This window comes from Podarcis tiliguerta, assembly GCF_965153285.1.
Source record: "Podarcis tiliguerta genome assembly, chromosome: 18".
Classification (NCBI taxonomy): Eukaryota; Metazoa; Chordata; class Lepidosauria; order Squamata; family Lacertidae; genus Podarcis; species Podarcis tiliguerta.
The window spans coordinates 3,243,182-3,262,176 of NC_139551.1; the positions used below are offsets into that span (position 1 = coordinate 3,243,182).

An 18,995-nucleotide genomic window follows, 5' to 3' on the forward strand; every position below is an offset into this window, starting at 1 on the left:
CATCACACTCAGCCAGCACTACTATGGAAGCCAATGGGAATTGTATTCCAAAACACTGACTGTGGGGTGTGACTTAGGGGAAGCTTGAAAGGCTAGGATGTAAGTTTCCCCTCTGAACACTTAGTCTGAGTGCACCAGCTTTTAAAATGTTACGGAGGGTATCGAAGTGGTACATTAGCAATCACAGAGCTGTATCTCTTTTGACAACATGTTAACCGATTTAGTGTTCACAAATTTTGATCAATGAGCAGCTCAGATCAACACAGGCTTGCGGCCCGTGTTTTAAAGCAGCAAAGCCCAAGATGGTGAAACGGCTTTTTCCGAACCTGCCAGGGGGAAAAAAAAAGTCAGGAAAATGCAGCTTCGGTTCAGGAATCGAAGAACGTTGAGGGTTGAAGCAGCAACCTTTTGTTATTTCACCAAACCCAGGATGGTTCAATGTCTTAGGCTGCCTTTTATCACAGGAGGGTGTGTGTAAGGTGACAAAGACTGATTTTTGCTGCCTTAAGGGTGGGAAGTATGAAAGATCGCAGAAAGGGCGTTTTCCGTATTGACCAGGCTGCTGCTGCCACTGACCCACCACCTGTGGGGAGAAGGAATGCAGCCATACCTCGGTTTGCGAACGTGATCTGTGCGGGAGGCACGTTCGCAACCCACAGCGCTGCGTCTGCGAAAGCGTGATGCAATTCTGCGCTTCTGCGCATGACTTCATTTTGCGCTTCTGTGCATGCTGTAGAGTATTGCTTTCCTGTTAAACCCGGAAGCACCGTATTTTTCACTCTATAAGACGCACCAGACCACAAGACGCACCTAGTTTTTGGAGGAGGAAAACAAGGAAAAAAAATATTCTGAATCTCAGAAGCCAGAAGAGCAAGAGGGATCGCTGCGCAGCGAACCCTCTTGCTGTTCTGGCTTCTGGGATAGCTGCGCAGCCTGCATTCGCTCCATAAGACGCACACAGATTTCCCCTTACTTTTTAGGAGGGAAAAAGCGAGTCTGATAGAGCAAAAAATATGGTAACTTCTGGGTTTGGCGCAGCCCGCAACCCGAAAACGCACCACTCACAACCCAAGGTATGACTACAGAACTGACACAAGGGGGGGGGGGGAGAGACGGTGGACTTTCCATTAGTGGCTGAAAAACACACAAGCTTCAGAGCCACACAGAACCTTTCTAGTGGCTGCCAGCCACCGATCCAACCCAAAGTGGTGTTTCATGGAGCTTACGAGCTATGGTGAGAAACTCAAGTGTTGTTTTTTGTGTGGGGGTGCAGGCAAGGAAAGAAGAAAAGAAAGTAGAGACAGGTTTGTGTTTCTAATCCAAATGTACTTCTCTTTATTCAAACCAGGGGTGATCACTGGTTAGTGCAAAATGCACCATTTATTTTTTAATTTCATTTTCGCCTGAGGGATATCTACATCTTCGCAAGGCCTCCGTTAACCCCCTTTAAAGAAATCTACATCCCAAAAAGGATTTATTTTTATTTTTATTTTTTAAGAACTGAAGCCCAGATTGAAACGCTGTGCTTCCAAAGTGACCCCGCTGCCTTTCCCAACAATTCTCTTCTTCCAGACTGTTGTCATCAAGCTCAGGAACCAATAACAAAATGACCAACACACAGAGTAGATTCCTTTCTCGTTTTTTTTTTTAACTCCCAGAGTTTCTGGACCAACCACACTATAAAGGAGGTTGGGAGCTGACCCTTGCTTACTTCTAAGCAGTGCTAACGGAAACCCTGTTGTGTTTTTTTTTTTTTCCTCTTTTAAATTAAAAAATAAGCCAGCATACATAGTAGAAAATTTCTCTTAAAAATCTCACAATCTGTAAATGTATATATATTTTCTTCTTCTTCTTTAAACATAAAAGTTTACAATATATGGTAAAACAAAAGGCTCAGGGGAAAAAAAAAATTTAAATTTCCAACAAAAATATAGAGAAAGAAACCTGAAGTTTGTTTTTTTGTTTTGTTTTAATTAAAGCTGAAGACGTTTTTAAAACCCTGTAAGTTTGAACCAGTGACACTCTCTTTATTTGTGCTGATGGGTTAAAGAAAGGAAAACAAAAATTAAAAACTGCAGTCCAAACACCACCCACGGCTTCGCTTGGAAAAGCTTTCTCCTCCCCTAGCACCCCCTTCCCAAGATGTTACGTTTTGTGTTTTTTTTTCTCTCCCCCCCCGCCCCCCCCCTCCAGCAAAGTAGGTGATTGTCACAAGTTCATATAAGTCTGGGATTCCTGGGTTTCGGCTGGTACCAGATATCCTGCTCTGGACAGAACTCCCTGATTTCTAGGTGCTAGCGTCGGTAAGGGTGGAAACCTTGAACGTTATGGTTCTGTCCGCGGCCAAAACCACTGCCCCCTGCAGGCGGCCCACTGGAGGGTGGTACGGAAGGGCCTCCGTAGGAGGGGGGCTGTTGGCTGGGGTCGGCAAAGCCTTGTCCAAAACCACTCAAATCTTGTCCGTATCCTAGAAGGGAGAGAAGAGAAAAAAAAGAGGAGGGACGGGGGGGAGAGTTGGGAGGTGAGCTCCTGACGCACAAGGCGAGGCCAGAACACAGCGCAATTTAAACATTCGCAAGAGTGCGCGGGGTCGTGCGCACAAAGCCCCCGGACCCCCACGGAGCTGTTAGTTGGTGCAGTGTCAAGGATGGGGGGGTAAATGAGGGGAGGGAGAACAAGAGACAACCCCAAACTCGCCCCCCACGGTTTTAAAGCTTCCTACTGCCAGCTCCTTTTTTTTTTTTTGGCAAGTCCACCCCCCGCCTGGGGAACCCACAAGTCGTATCACAGAGGGTTCGAAGCGTCCTGATGTTTTTGTGAGGCTAGTGGATCACCCAAGACGTAGGGGCAACATGGAATGGCAGGAGCCGGGGGCGTTGTACCCACAGAGCAGCAGTTCTCAACCTGTGGGTGCCCAGATGTTGTTGGACTACAACTCCCATCATCCCCGAGCTCTGGCCTTGCTAGCTAGGGGTGAAGGGAGTTGTAGTTCAACGACATCTGGGGGAGCCACAGGTTGAGAAAGGCTGGCATAGAGGCTAGTGGCGGAGGGCGGCAAGTTCTGGAGGGCGCCATGGAAGAGGCGGAAGCTGGACGCAGCGCCTCCTGGCATCAGCTTGCCCTCAAGCCGCTGCCCACCTCCTCCAGCCCTGCCATCCTCCCTTAAAAAAGGTTGACAACTCTGAGAAACTGGGGGCGGGTGGAGCTTTGCACAAAGGCACCGGATATGCTTAAGACGGCCCTGGCAGGAGTCCCTTTTGCAAAAAATCACTTTAGGGCAAAATAGGCTTGACCAAATCTGCAGTTACTCCTAAAAGCAAACTTGGGGAGAATCTGCTGCCTCGGACCAGGGGTGAAGAACGTCTTCCTTTTCTATTTTTTATTTTATTTTAGTAAGTTTTTATTGTTAAAATAATTCATCATTAATACATATACAGTGGTGCCCCGCAAGACGAATGCCTCGCAAGACAGAAAACCCGTTAGACGAAAGGGTTTTCCATTTTTAGCTGCGCTTTGCAGGACGAATTTCCCTATGGGCTTGCTTCGCAAGACGAAAATGTCTTGCGATTCTTGAGATTTTTTTTCGCTCCCCACCCCCTTTTTCTAAGCCGCTAAACCGCTAATAGCCTTTTAACAGCTAATCTGCTAATCCCTTAAGCCTTTAATAGCCGCTAATAGCCGCTAAACCGCTAATAGCGCTAATCCGCTAATAGGGTTGCTTCGCAAGACGAAAAAACCGCTAGACGAAGAGACTCGCGGAACAAATTAATTTCGTCTTGCGAGGCACCACTGTATATTACAAATATACAAGCATACAAACATACATTTCATACACTTTTAAGGATTGTATGAAATGTACGTCTTCCTTTTCTAGATTGAAGGCCACAGCGACTCTGACCGGTACAGAAACAGGTCCTTATCATCACCTGCCCACTAAATCCTTTTAAACTGGCGATGGGCCTGGGCCTGCAATGCAGAAGGCTCTGTCACTGAACTACCCCTCACCGACTCCAGTCTAGGTGCCGATTGCGGTTTACAGCTGGCAGTTAAATCTCTGGCTCGTACAGGACTCTTGTGAAAAACAGCCCAGATCCCCAACGGCTCAGGTAAAGCCATTGCGCCAACCTAAGTGCATTTGGCAAGGCGATGCAGCGATTTCTCCAAGCGGCAGAGGATTCTTACGGGGCAGGTTCTTGCAGTGAACCTTCACTGCCTGAAAGTCAGGTCTGCCTCTCACCTTCTTTGCCAACATTCCAGACAACTCACTCGCACAGGCTTGCGCGTATATTGTGGGAACAGGGAAGCCTTGGAAGAGCGGACCCGCCTGCTTCTTCCGCAAAGAGGAAAATCAGTTTTCCTGTTTGTGCAAGCCCTCGTTTCCAATGTTGCAGCGCTCGTGCCAGGAAAAAAACTCGTGTGCCAAGGTTTCTGTGCAAGTGAGCTGGCTGGAAGAAGGGGCCGCTTCCTCCATGCCTTCCTCGTCACTGGGATGGAGAACGCTCTCAAAAAACAAACTAACAAACCCAGAGGCTTGGGATATTTTTCGAGAAAGTTCAAAGAAAGGAGGCATATGGCAGAGGGGTGGGAAGAATCGCCACTCTGGTTTGGAAGGCCTGTTGCCCCGAAGCAAGCAAAAGCAGACTCAGAAGACAGCAAAGACTGGTAATAAAGAGACGCCCAATGTGACCAGAATATGGACAGTGGCGACCAAGAAGCTTAGATTGCTTCAAGAAGTTCTGCAGCTCCACCTTTGCCCTCTTATTGCAGAGCTAAATAGGGTCATTAATGATGCTAATAGCCTAAAGAACAACCTGTGAAAACCTTTTACCTGACCATATCTACAAAGGCTGCCCAATCGCCTCGAAGCATCCACTTAGGAATGCCCACAAGCCAGCAGGGCCCTTCAATGTGCTACCTTAAAAAAGGTAAAGGACCCCTGACAGTTAGGTCCAGTCTCAGACGACTCTGGGGTTTGCGGCGCTCATCTCGCTTTACAGGCTGAGGGAGCCGCCGTTTGTCCGCAGACAGTTTTTCCAGGTCATGTGGCCAGCATGACTAAGCCGCTTCTGGCGAAACCAGAGCAGTGCATGGGAACACCGTTTACCTTCCCGCCAGAGCAGTACCTATTTATCTACTTGCACTTTTTGGCGTGCTTTCAAACTGCTAGGTCGGCAGGAGCAGGGACCGAGCAACGGGAGCTCACCCCGTCGCAGGGATTCGAACTGCCGACCTTATGATCGGCAAGCCCAAGAGGCTCAGTGGTTTAGGCCACAGTGCCACCCGCGTCCCCGGTACCTTAAACGTCATGCCAAAAGGATGTAAAAGCTGTCTCTCTGTGCAGCAGTGGAGCTTTGAAATGTTAAGGGAGGGGAAAGGCTAAGAATTCACAGCTCTGAACTTCCTCACACTTTTGACAATCACGTGCTCCTACAAAGCCGCAGGTCCATGTGAACTCAGGGCCTTCTGCATGCAAAGCACCGTCTCTATGTCACAGAGCTGATCTCTGCTCCTCCTGCTGAATGCCGAAGCATTGTGCTCTGGGGCCTACAACTTTCCCAGCCTAAACGAAAGCCCCTTTTAAGCCGTGGCCAACCACCAAATTGCCAGGGAGTAGAAAGGTGTCCCTTTCGTGCCTGCCCTCACCAGGCACGTCCAGATCTTCCCTCCTGTGGAAGGCATGTGTGCTCCCCCATACATTCAAAGAGGTTGGATGCCTTCCTTGAAACCACCCTACACTCGCTAGAGCTTCTGGATCAGCCTGTAAGGCAAGAGGCTGGTGGCTGGGGCGGTACTGTGGAAGGCATGCGTGCTCCCCCATACATTCAAAGAGGTTGGATGCCTTCCTTGAAACCACCCTACACTCGCTAGAGCTTCTGGATCAGCCTGTAAGGCAAGAGGCTGGTGGCTGGGGCGGTACTGGTTAGCCCAACCGCTGAAAGCTTGCAACTAATAATAATAATAATAATTTATTATTTATACCCCGCCCATCTGGCTGGGTTTCCCCAGCCACTCTGGGCGGCTTCCAAAAGAATATTAAAATACTGTGATACATCAAACATTAAAAGCTTCCCTAAACAGGACTGCCTTCAGATGACTTCTAAAAGTCTGGTAGTTGTTGTTCTCTTTGACATCTGGTGGGAGGGCATTCCACAGGGCGGGCGCCACCACCGAGAAGGCCCTCTGCCTGGTTCTCTGTAACTTGGCTTCTCGCAGTGAGGGAACCGCCAGAAGGCTCTTGGAACTGGACCTCAGCGTCCGGGCTGAACGATGGGGGTGGAGACGCTCCTTTAGGTATACTGGACCGAGGCCGTTTAGGGCTTGAAAGGTCAGCACCAACACTTTGAATTGTGCTCGGAAACGTACTGGGATGCCTTTTTCTCCTCCCTCCTAAACCCTTTTCTTTCTGCGCTGCGTCTTTTAGACTGCAAATCTGAGAGCGGGGCCGGGATTTGTGGGCTGCCTTGGAAGGTTTTATTCAGCCGAAGAGTGGGATAAAAACGATTTCCATAAGCAAGGGTGAATATCCCAAGGCACTTGTCTCATCTTTGCAACAGGAGAGATAGGAAGTAGGTGTACCCACCCATTTTTATCATGAATAGGGAGATTTTGATTGATGGGGTCTGTGTGGAGAGGGTAACAGCGTTCAGATTTTTGGGCATTGAATTACAAGAGGACCTGTCCTGGAGTGTCAACACAAGGGGGCTTGTGAAGAAGGCGCAGCAGAGACTGTACTTTTTGAGAATACGAAGGAAAAACCATCTTCCGCAGAAACTGCTGCTTGCCTTCTATCACTGTGCCATTGAGAGCGTGCTCACTTATGGCTTACGTGTGTGGTACGGAAGCTGTACTACCCAGGACAGGATGGGGTTGTGCAGGGTTGTTAAGGCAGCAGAGAGCATTGTTGGCTGCCCACTCTCCACCTTAGAGCAGATTTATGCCACAAGGTGCCATAGGAAGGCACTGGACATAGTAAAAGATCCATCGCATCCTGGTCACTGTCTCTTCGAGCTCTTGCCGTCGGGACGGAGATACAGGACGATGAAGACAAGAACGAGCCGTCTTAAGAACAGCTTCTTCTCCAGAGCGATCTCGGCCCTGAATGGGAAGCCCGGACTTTGAAAGTCAACTAATCTCCCTTGCTGTATCATACTGTATTGTTTAATTAGTGTTTTTATGGAGCAGTCAAGTAATTTCGTTGTCCCCGAAGGGGGCAATGACAATAAAGATATATTATTATTATTATTATTATTATTATTATTATTATTATTATTATTTCACCCCACTCTTTTTAAAAAACAACAACACAGTACCTAACCCTACTCTAATTATTATTATTTTTTTGGCCAAAGCTGCATTGTGCCTTGTTTTTATGCGGGATGCCTCCACCCACCACAATTCCATTGTACACCCCCCCCCCAAAAAAAAGGAAGAGGGGGAAATGCTCTCTTCAAACACAGCTCAAGGTCCTCGCCCCCAAATTTCTCCCAAGAGAAGCCACCCCCTTTCCACTGCCCGATCGCGGTACTACGAATTAATTAAGCCAACGCCCCAGGGCAGCGGGGTGGTTTGAACAAGAGCGGCAGCTGCGTGAGCTAGAGAAACCTTCGGGGGGGGGGGGGGAAATGTCTCTTCTTCTCCCTGCTCCCCCAAAGAGGTGACACCCCTGCAAGGAAAAAGAGGTTACTCTTCCCCCACCCCGCCCCCTTCCATCCACACAAGAGATCACAAGCAAGAGGATTTGGTGTAAATAGGCTCCACCTACCTAAGGTAACTCACTTCTCAGCCTGACCATAAGTGTGTAAACAAAGAATTGGCCCGAAGCCTGAAGGGTCTTGAGAATAGGTACCCAGGCCTGGCAAGAAATGGAGGAGACCAGGGTGACTAAACCCCCAAGAGAGCCCTGTACAAAAACCTACAATTCTCTCGGAAAAGGGGGGGGCGGAGGAGACTTACCCAAAAGGCAGCGCTTCGGGGTCACCCTAGCTGAAAAGAACAACGCTGCACCCCGACAAGGGCGTAGTTAAGGGCCAGAACTGTCCCGGCCATGTCTATATATATACACACACACACGCACACACCCCACTGGCGGGATCTTAAAAACAGCTAGGCGGCTTTAACGTGATAAAACATGCAGAACAGGGGGAGCTGGAGAAAGGCATATACATGTAAGAAAGGGCTCTTCGGAAGTTGTAAATACGGAAGCATCACATTTGGACACGGAACGACGGGCTGTGGATTGCAGCTCTCCGTGTCTGGTAACATACATTTCAAGGAATCCTGCCCTATATTGAGGATTTCTAGAGGAGACATTTCTCGGAACACGCTGAGGATTTAACACCCTAACTTTATTGTCTTTTAATTTATTGTCTTTTAATCTTTTAATTGTAAAGTATTGCACTTGGGCAAAAAAAATGAGAGGCACAAATACAAGATGGGTGACACCTGGCTTGAGAGCAGTACATGTGAAAAGGATCTAGGAGTCTTGGTTGACCACAAGCTTGACATGAGCCAACAGTGTGATGCGGCAGCTAAAAAAGCCAATGCAATTCTGGGCTGCATCAATAGGAGTATAGCATCTAGATCAAGGGAAGTAATAGTGCCACTGTATTCTGCTCTGGTCAGACCTCACCTGGAGTACTGTGTCCAGTTCTGGGCACCACAGTTCAAGGAGGACACTGACAAACTGGAACGTGTCCAGAGGAGGGCAACCAAAATGGTCAAAGGCCTGGAAACGATGCCTTATGAGGAACGGCTAAGGGAGCTGGGCATGTTTAGCCTGGAGAAGAGGAGGTTAAGGGGTGATATGATAGCCATCTTCAAATATATAAAAGGATGTCACCTAGAGGAGGGAGAAAGGTTGTTTTCTGCTGCTCCAGAGAAGCGGACATGGAGCAATGGATCCAAACTACAAGAAAGAAGATTCCACCTAAACATTAGGAAGAACTTCCTGACAGTAAGAGCTGTTCGACAGTGGAATTTGCTGCCAAGGAGTGTGGTGGAGTCTCCTTCTTTGGAGGTCTTTAAGCAGAGGCTTGACAACCATATGTCAGGAGTGCTCTGGTGGTGTTTCCTGCTTGGCAGGGGGTTGGACTCGATGGCCCTTGTGGTCTCTTCCAACTCTATGATTCTATTCTATCATTCTAATTTCCCTACATTTCTCTTTCACCCATTTTCTCTCTCAATGAGCATTCGAAGCAGAGCATTGATTGGAAACAGGCTGCAAAAAACTCCTGAGACACATTATTTCGGAATGCAAAGGAAATAACCCGCAGCTATTAGGACAGAACTGAAGGGGTCACAGCATTTAAAAAAACAAAAAGGCTTATTTTAAATACCGACGGCTCCCTTCTTACATCACTGTATCTCAGCTTAATCCTGGTCATTGAAAGGCAAAAGTTGAGGAAGCCTTGGGAACCAGACGCTTGTGCAAGGATGCAGGCTGCAATGTAGGATGAAGTTTGGGGCCAATAGGCTACAAGAAACCAGCTACTGGGGACGGCAAGAGGGGAGAGTGCTAGGGTTTTGGCTACTGTGAGAATAGGTTGCTGGCTACTGGGCCACTGGCCTGATCCAGAACAGACACTTCTTATGTTCTTCCTCCAAATAGTCCCCCTCAAGACCCTGTTCACTTTGTCAAAAAGAAATCTCCCTCTTTATGGGTTTGACTAAAAGAAGGTCAACTGGGACCGGCTCAGTATTTGGGGGTAGCCTGTTCCTTTCCTTGATACTGGGACGAAACTCTTTCCGTGTAAACGGTTAACTGGAAGCCCTGACAACAAAATGGATGATGAGGGGAAAACTTCCATCCGATAAGCACATGCCGTCGCGTGCAGATAATTTCAACAAGGTGCTTCCCGGCAGTGTTCAGATTAACAAAGCTTTCTGACACATAGAGATCAAGATGCTTTTATCCCCCCTTCTTGATGGCTTCTCAAGGTTTCACTTCAAACACTCGCAGGCATCTTGTTCCCTCCCTCCAAGCCCCAGTTAGAAGCCTTCTAAGTCATTTGACAAAAAAGAAAAAAAAAATCTTCCAATAGCTTTAGCACACAGGGCATTTCAAAGTCAAGAGCAGCCCCCAATCTGGTTGGTTTTTTTAAGCAGGAGGGGGACACAGGAAGCTTGCTGAATCAGTAGGATTTTATGCATTTTGAAGCGTTAACTTGAAGAGTCTGTGGTGAGCAGCCCCGATTTTGGGGAAGGTGTTCAAAGAGCATCTTCTATACCACTCAGACTAAACATGGAATTTTCTACGCAACTCCAATACTGGGCTCAATGGATTCTGTACTGATACAGATGACCAGCGCTCAGAAAGCCTACTGGGGGGGGGGAGGCGATCTTAGAGGTCACATGACCTCTTCCTGCAGCCACCCAAGATTTGGCTACTGAAAGCCTGGAAGTGGGCATCTTCTTGTACCAACAACCTTACAGGAAAGGTGTGTTGTTCTACAAAGGAGGATGGAGGAGGAGGAGAACAAGAAGATGACGACAACAACATCCCTTTGGGGCAGCAGCAAATTAAGAGTACATGGTATGAGAGAGGGGTCTCTGCATAAACTCTGGAATTGTGGCATTGGGAAAGGAAGTTATTTAGGATCACATGGATGGAGGGCTTAGATCAACTGGTGTCCACTGATCATGATTCTACATGTAACTGATTAAGTTGAGATGCAGAAGAGACCTTGTTCTTCCTTTGAGAGTTTAGCCCTGATGTTTCAAAAACAGGTTCGAATGGTACAAGTCCTCAACAAGTTACAGAACAAAATGTGCTCAGCTGGAAGGCATAAAAGACTTCTTTCATCAGACTGCGGAATCCTGGAAATTCAGAAGCAAAGCCTACTCTGGAGCCAAGAGGGCAAGATTAAGAATCCCTGAATCTCCTGCAATACTGAAATCTGATAAGACTTTGGTGCAAGAAAATGAGGGTTTAAAGTTTCATGACTATGTACTGAGAATAATATTTGGGTGGTGCTGAAACAGAGTCCTACGGAAATTTGAAAAAAGACCTTCTTATAACTAGAAATTGTACAAAATCTTAGTTTGGTGTGGGAATCTGCATATCCCTGCAAATCTCAAGGTGTAGGAGAAGAAGAGACCCAATTTTGCAGCTGCAATATCCGTAAGGTGCAACTTAAGCCTGCAAATTCAGCTACCCTGAAATTGTTTGAATTTACGTAGATGCAAAAAATGACAAGTCAGACGACCTTTTCAGAGTCCCGCTCAAGACTTAGAAGTCAGGGACTAGTTGCTAAAAGACAAAAAAGGGCCTACTTACATTATATGCCAGAAATTCGTGCAGATTCATAGCCCCCTCCCCTCTACTTCTCAGGGTAACAGCAATGTCAAGACAGCTGAAATTCAAGTGGTTGTTATCAGACTTTCAGTTTATCCTACCCTCCATCTCGTGGATTGGCACCATGTTGACATGACGCAGCCCTGTCGGATCTCAAGGGCCAGCTTTCACATCGCAAGGATGATTGCCGCAAGCCTAAACCCTCCAGAGGCTAATCTATGACAGGCAGGGCTCCCCCCTCCCACCCTTTAAAAAGGCAGAAACAAGAAGACAACCAGAACGGATGCTTTGGATACCCTTTGCAAGCAAAGCCCCAATCCTGTTCTCTAGCGGAGCTATCGTGAACGAAATAAAGGGGACGGGGAGGAGAAGGGAAGCAGGCAAAGGCGGAAGAGGAGCCACACAGACCCCAAGGCCGTCACTTACCAAACTGACTATAGGGGAAATCTGGCTGGGCGGTTGGTGGCTTGTTCATGTCCTGAGTTGGCTGAGATGGCGGTGGCGGAGGGGGGAAAGCGAGTGGTGTCGCCCCGGGAGTGGCAGGTGGCGGAGGGACGCCTGGAGGAGCAAACTGGTCTGGTGGAGGTGGCGGGCCACCGTATCCAAAACCTGAGGAGGCCGGGGGGCAGCGGGGAAGGAGAAAGAAAGAGAAGTCACGGAAAGCGTGAGCGGGGAGGCCCACGGAGGAAGCCCTGAGCCGATACCTGAACCGCGCAACTCAAGGCTAGGAAAGGAAATGGGCCTCAGGGAGCTTTCCTCCTCTAATTATTACTCACCCACCAACCGGGGACCAGGAGGGGAAATTCAAATGGAGCCAGTGTTCGGAAGAGGGCAGAGCAGCCTTCCCCCAACCCTGGTGGCTCCCCAGATTTTCTGGGCTGTATCGGCCAGGGTCAGAGCATCATAGCACCTTCTGAGACTTCGCGCACTGGCTGGTATTGTGCCAGTGACACGCTCCTGGCTTGACCTGCCTTACAGGGTTATTGTGAGAATAACACGGAGTGGGACAGGCGCGTGGGAGGCAGGGTATATACACACACTACGTAGGGCCCCCCCTCCCCGAGTTGTGCCGCAAAGAGGTCAGGAATACTCACTGAAGGGCGGAGGGGTCCCATATCCCTGCGGGAAGCCCTGCGGGGGAGCGAATCCTCCTGGAGGGGTCGAGACGATGTACGAGGTAAAAGGCGGTGGTGGAGGTGGAGCTCCTCTGCCTGGAGGAGGGGGGCCATACCCACCTGGGGAAAGGTAGGAGCAGCCAATGAGGAGGAGCTTGAGAAGACAGGGAGAGGTTACAACGCCCCAAGTCGGCTCCATCAAGCTGGGAGCGACCTACGAGGCTTGGGGAGGTCTTCAAAACCCACTGCACCAACATCAAGTAGCTAACTTGACTTAGGTGTTTTCCACCCAGGAAGTATAGCATTTAAGAGGTTCCCTCCACCCCCAGCCCCACAACACGGTGCTTAATTGGGTTAAAGGTAAGGTGAAGGGGCCCCTGACCATTGGTCCAGTCGTGACCGACTCTGGGGTTGCGGCGCTCATCTCGCTTTATTGGCGTACAGCTTCCGGGTCATGTGGCCAGCATGACTAAGCCGCTTCTGGCAAACCAGAGCAGCGCATGGAAACGCCGTATACCTTCCTGCCGGAGCGGTACCTATTTATCTACTTGCACTTTGACGTGCTTTCGAACTGCTAGGTTGTCAGGAGCAGGGACCGAGCAACGGGAGCTCACCCCGTCATTGCGGGGATTCGAATCGCCGACCTTCTGATCGGCAAGCCCTAGGCTCAGTGGTTTAGACCACAGCGCCACCCGCGTCCCCTCTTAATTGGGTTACTGATCCTCAAACGGTAAGACAACAGACATATAGCGTGGGTGGCGCTTGAAACGCCACATAAAAACTGAAGCCCTTGTTTGGGGAGGCTGGGTGTTGTGGGACTACAACTCCCATCACTCCAGACCACTAGGGCTGATGGGAGCTGGAGTACAATACCGAGAGGACCCCAGGTGCCCCACTTCTTCTTACAAGAGAATACATGTAATGTGAAATGACAACGGGGTGGATGTTTGGAGGAGTGGGTTGCTGTTGTTGTTTTTTGAATTGGCTCTGCAAGTAGGATTCCAAGGGGCACTCTCCAAAAATACTTCTTACTACCTCATTCGCTCCCGCAACATTTGGTCACTTTTAAAGAAGTAGAAAATCAGTAGCTACCAGTCCAGTTTTGGGGCCACATTCTTAAAACTGCCACATGGCAGGGTCCAGTTTTCTTGTACGATCTGACTTAAATAAGTACCTATCCAATTAAGATGTGGCATCAAGCTCTCATCGAAAGAGAGGCACAGCAGTCTTAACAAACTGCATATTCCTGCCCCCTCTTCCAGCTGCTTAAAAGGTCAAGGGACCCCTGACCATTAGGTCCAGTTGTGACTGACTCTGGGGTTGCGGCGCTCATCTCGCTTTATTGGCCGAGGGAGCCGGTGTCATGTGGCCAGCATGACTAAGCTGCTTCTGGCGAACCAGAGCAGCGCACAGAAATGCCGTTTACCTTCCCGCTGGAGTGGTACCTACTTATCTACTTGCACTTTGAGGTGCTTTCGAACTGCTAGGTTGGCAGGAGCAGGGACCGAGCAACGGGAGCTCACCCCGTCAAGGGGATTCGAACCGCCGACCTTTTGATCGGCAAGCCCTAGGCTCTGTGGTTTAACCCACAGCGCCACCCACGTGCCTTCCAGCTGCTTAGGGGGTTAAAAATCCTAAATGCACAAACAGGCAGCAGAAATGATTTTCCTCGGGTCGTACTCCTTCAGCTTTCGCTGTTAGCGGGGCTGTCGAGGGCTACTGCCTACATGAAGTTGTGGCTTGTTTCAAACAAACATTTGGTAGCTCACCCCACTTCTGAACTGGGCAGAGCCCAGCTCTTCCAAGCCAGCCAAGGGGCTAGCATGGTGGAGAAATAATAAAAGAGCACAGCTTTAATCCAGCCGTTCCCACGGTTCTCAGAGAGCCAGCTTTCAAAAAAAGAGAGAGGACATTTGTCTTTGCTGTACTGGGAAAATGAAGGCTTACGGGACCAGGCCTTTAAAAGGCAGGGCTTCTTTTTGGAAAATGGAAAAAGCTAGTTCATTTTCCCCTCTTCCTCCCCTCCCCACCCCCTAATCTTTTCAGGTTGCCAATGTGCAACAAATGACTAACATGAGTTAATGCGGGCTAGCTACATTTGTGGCTGCTTTCGTTTATCATTAGTACAGTCACACCTTGGGTTCTCTTAACAGAATGCGTTCCGGGAGTCTGTTCCGGTCCCGGAACCGTTCGAAAACCAAGGTGCGGCTTCTGATTGGCCGCAGGAGTGTCCTGCAGCCAATTGGAAGCTGCGCCGGACCTTCTGTTTCCAAAAATCATCCGGAAACCGGAACACTCACTTCCGGGTTTTGATCGTTTGGGAGCCGATTTGTTTGGGAGCCAAGGCGTTTGAGATCCAAGGCACAACTGCCCACCTGACTTGGTTGCTCCCTTTCCCCCTCCTTGACACTTGAATTAAGGCAGAGGGTCATATGGAATTAAAGCCAAGGGTCACACCTATCCCTGCCAACAAAGATGAAAGAAATCCCTTTCCCTGGCCTGAGCTCTCCTTGCTTATCCCACCCACCCAGCTCATGCACACAAGAACCCTGGGAATTCTTGCTCAAGGGGCTTCTTGCAAATTTGCAGTGAAGAGTTCTTGGGAGGAAAACTGCAGAGGCACCAAGCCGATGCTAAAAATTCTGGGTTGCGTGCAACAAAACCACTGTAGAACCACTGAAATTAATGGGCTTAAGTTCATTCCCTTTCAACGGCTCTACTCCAAGCACGACAGCCCTTTGATTTGCTTTATTTAGGCTTAGGATATTCAATATACAAGGCCTTCAACAACTGTGACGTACTTACCGAGTGCTTGTCCCGCTGGTACCCACATCCCTAAAGTGGGGGGGGGGGGGGGAAGAAGAGGAAGAGGGCAGGGAAGGGAGAGGAAAAAACACACACAAGACCAGTCAAGATACCATGCCTGTTTGACCGGGACAGTGCTCAGTCGTTTTACAACCTCATCATTTCAGAACTGTGGGGATGTCAAGAAGCGGAGCCTAGCGGGAGAGTTGTTTGGGGCTCTTCTGAAACGCAGCATTTGAAAAACAGCGCCTGGGATGTGGCCGCAGACTCTTTTAAGCTACAGAGGCCTGCATACTTGACATGTTGAAAGTACAGTGGTGCCCCGCAAGACGAATGCCTCGCAAGACGGAAAACCCGCTAGACGAAAGGGTTTTCCGTTTTGGAGGTGCTTCGCAAAACGAATTTCCTATGGGCTTGCTTCGCAAGACGAAAATGTCTTGCGAGTTGCTGCGATTTTTTCCCGCTCCCCACCCCCTTTTTCTAAGGCACTAAGCTGCTAATAGCCTTTTAGCAGCTAATCCGCTAATCCCTTAAGCCTTTAATAGCCGCTAATAGCCGCTAAACCGCTAATAGCGCTAATCCGCTAATGGGGTTGCTTCGCAAGACGAAAAAACCGCTAGACGAAGAGACTCACGGAACGGATTCTTTTCGTCTTGCGAGGCACCACTGTAAATGAAAGAGGAGTTCCAAACCCGCATTTGGCTGTCGCAAACCGCTGCCTGCACCTCTACCGATGAGACACTATCACTTCCGCGCAGGCAGCATCTGCTGCAAGCTCCAGCCGAAGGAGGGCTGGAGGCAGGGCTTGCAAGAGGCAGAGGAGGAAGGTTCTTGACCCCTCTCAAATGGGCTGCCAAGGTCCAGGGGTGCTTCAAAACAGTCTGGATCGTGCCTGTTTCGAAGTTATTTCAGCATGGAACTTGATTGGGGGGGGGAGGAACCCCCTTTCCAATCACCTACCGTATTTTTCGCTCTATAGGACGCACCTTGTTTTAGAGGGGGAGAACAAGAGAGAAAAAATTCTCCCCCTCTCTGCACAACGCCCCTTCAGGGAAGCGGCAGGAGAAACGGAGCCCCTTTCATTTCTCCTCCCGCTTAGCTGAAGGGGCACCTACCCTTCAGCGAAAGGAACTTGAAGCCTGGAGAGGCTTCAGCGAAAGCAACGCGAAGCCTCCGGAGCGTGGGGGGAGCGCTCCCACTGCGCTTCAGAGGCTTTGCATTGCTAATCGCTGAAGCCAAGGAGCCTGCATTCGCTCCATAGGAGGCACACACATTTCCCCTTAATTTTCGGAGGGGAAGATGTGCGTCTTATAGAGCGAAAAATACAGTACTCCCTAGGAGAGGCTGGCTGCTGGGTCAGGCCCAAGGGCACCCCATCCTCCTGTCCTCGCCATGGCCCACCAGATGCCCCAACGGGACGTGAGTGCGGCAGCAGCTTTCCCCTGCCAGCAGCTGGCGCTCAGAGGCGCTGACGGCCTCTGACCACGGAGAACCTGAAGATGCCTGGGGACAGAGGGATAGCGGCAAGCGTCCCTTATTTGCCGGGACAGTCCCTTATCCCAGCGCCATGTCCCGCTGCTGTCCCTTATTGATGATGTCCCTTAAATAAGCTCCTGAAGGCAATGGGGCCCTTTCTATGTCCAGCTGTCCTTTGTCAACAACAAATTGTTGCTGCTTTTTTGTGTTGAATATATGCTATACGGTAATTTATGGACCTAACAGGTATCTAAAGCCATTTGCACGCAACAAAATATGTACTTTATCAAAGTAATTGCTGATCCCTTATTTTGGCTGCTGATCCCTTATTTTCAAGGCCGCTGGTCCCTTATTTTCAAATCTGTAAGTCGACAGCTATGGACAGAGGCAGAGCAGATTGCCCTTCGGCACCCTAAACTAGCAAGATATTTGCAGGGGCTGCCAGTATCTGCTCGGAGGAGCTTGTTCGCGTAGAGAGGAATGAAGGCCAAGCCTGATTTGGCCCAGGAGCGTCCCGCAACCAGCGGCGAAGTGGTACCTTGAGGTCCGTATCCTTGCTGCCAGGTAGGTGGGGGCTGCCCTGCCCAGCCGTTGGCAGCGCTTGGCATGATCCGGCTTCCCCACTGGCTCGTGCCCGTCGGCCCTGGCGTCTGGCTCTTGCTATCCCGAGGCTCGGCCCGCTTCACCTCCACCTAGACAAAGAGAGCGAGGCGCTCAGGGAGGGGAGGCTGCCGGTTAGCTCGCCGCCGCTGCCCCCCCGCACTCTGCCCGTCTTCACACACACCCTTAAGTTTAACACTTAAAAAGCAAAAGCTCATATCTTAGCACCTTATGACTTACGGCTAAGAACTTAATCAAAGAATTACAAGCTTTTTTTCTTTTTCTTTTTTAAAGACCACTAGTTTAGAGAACAAAAAAGCAAGTGTTTCTCGGGTACAATGGGTAGTTCAAGAGGAAGCCGCTCCGAAAGTCTCCGCTCCGTAAAGCGGTTAAGGATAAAAGGTGTCCCCGGGTGTGGTTTTTTCTCTTCCGCTATGTCTGCTGGTTGGCTTGCTCACGTAACAAGCAGGCAGCGGCGTCTTCTCGACAGACTTTCGGTCTCCGCACACAGCTCTGGTGCCTGGCTTCGCAGGTAAGAAGAATTAAGTTTGCTAGCAAGGTTGAGGGGAACAACACGGAAGAAAGGTACAAAGGCTTTAAGCCAGACCTCTTTTTTTTGTGTTTTGGCAGAGTGGCGATGAGGAAAGTGTTGTAATTTGTGGCCAAACATGCCACACAGCTAAATTGCAATTTCGGCTTTGTTCATACCTGAGAAACACACATTCAGTTTCCAGTTGTTGTTGTTTTTTTTTTAAAAAAGAAATTCCTATTTATAAACTTATTTCTTTTATTATTATTTAGAAGTCTAATGGAAGATAGAGACTTACCTTCCCCAGGCTAACGCTTAAAGAACCTCAATTAACTCAAACAATGTCAGAAGGAATGGATGTGATAAGAGAACCTTACATTACATCTAACAAAAAAGTAAACAAACATGCAGGTAATAAAAAATGGACAGTTGAGTCAATAAGAAGCAAAACCTTCATACTGTGTTAAGTCAGAGGACAAGCGCTTTTGTTCTGTAAATAAGGTAGATGTGTGTGTGTCACACATAAAGTGAATGCACCCCAGTGCTTTAATGATATGCCTGGACAACTTAATACAAACTCCCTGTCCAAGATAAACTTCACAGCCGGTTTTAAATCCAAATATGAAGCTCATTTTGAAATTTGGCATGGGGTGGGGTGGCAGAAGATCAACTCTGAGTTATTAAGTGAAGCTGAGCAATGGGGTCATGAAAGGGAGAGAGAATAAACCCCCGTTTTAAGCTTGTGCTGATGTCGGGACGCGGCTAACAATTTGGACGTGCTCAGCCACGCTTTAATAACTCGAGAATCTTTGCCTCCAAAAGAGCCAAGGACGCAGTTTGAAGGCCAAAGCCATAGCAACCTTACTAAAGCTGAGCAGGCCTTCTCTGTGGTCGCTGCCTGGATAGAAGACCACCTAGGAGCCCTGCGTAACTTTCCTGAGCTCCCTGGAGGAAAGCCCGAATATAAACGCCACGAAGCGAAACGTATGAAATGTGTGTACTTTAGATTAACTCTGCTTCTGCAAGGCTGCGCAAGTCAGCGCAGATAACAGGCCTCCCAATGTCCCTGAAGCATCCCTCCTCTCTTTTTTGTCGACCCAAATCTTGCACTGAGAGGGTGCTGGAAACAAGCAATTTCCCACCCCTATGCCCCAAGCCCCAAACCTTGAGACAGTTT

At 49.1% G+C, this 18,995-nt stretch overlaps 2 protein-coding genes and 1 long non-coding RNA gene across 14 annotated transcripts in view; 2 read left to right on the forward strand and 1 right to left on the reverse strand.

Annotated features, from left to right (window-relative positions):
* Window positions 1-18,995, forward strand: part of GAMT (guanidinoacetate N-methyltransferase) — a 230,584-nt gene that overhangs the window by 163,271 nt on the left and 48,318 nt on the right. The gene's annotated exons all lie outside the window — the stretch shown is intronic.
* DAZAP1 (DAZ associated protein 1) overlaps window positions 1,306-18,995 on the reverse strand; it is a 53,661-nt gene continuing 35,971 nt past the window's right edge. For 3 of the 11 annotated variants that reach the window (XM_083421767.1, XM_083421764.1, XM_083421766.1), the window contains 5 exons: window positions 17,228-17,381; window positions 15,214-15,243; window positions 12,388-12,528; window positions 11,720-11,902; window positions 1,306-2,467 (listed from right to left, as the gene is read on the reverse strand). In XM_083421767.1, the coding sequence (XP_083277893.1) occupies window positions 2,295-2,467; window positions 11,720-11,902; window positions 12,388-12,528; window positions 15,214-15,243; window positions 17,228-17,381 (681 nt within the window). In that variant the 3' untranslated portion in view covers window positions 1,306-2,294. Of the gene's footprint in view, window positions 2,468-7,762; window positions 7,853-11,275; window positions 11,352-11,719; window positions 11,903-12,387; window positions 12,529-15,213; window positions 15,244-17,227; window positions 17,382-18,995 lie in introns of those variants that run through there. The other 8 variants (XM_083421768.1, XM_083421769.1, XM_083421770.1 and 5 more) reach the window with 6 other exon arrangements.
* LOC310668659 lies at window positions 12,535-15,294 on the forward strand. The gene is made up of 2 exons (XR_014506764.1): window positions 12,535-13,681; window positions 13,760-15,294. It is a non-coding gene; the product is annotated as an uncharacterized lncRNA (long non-coding RNA).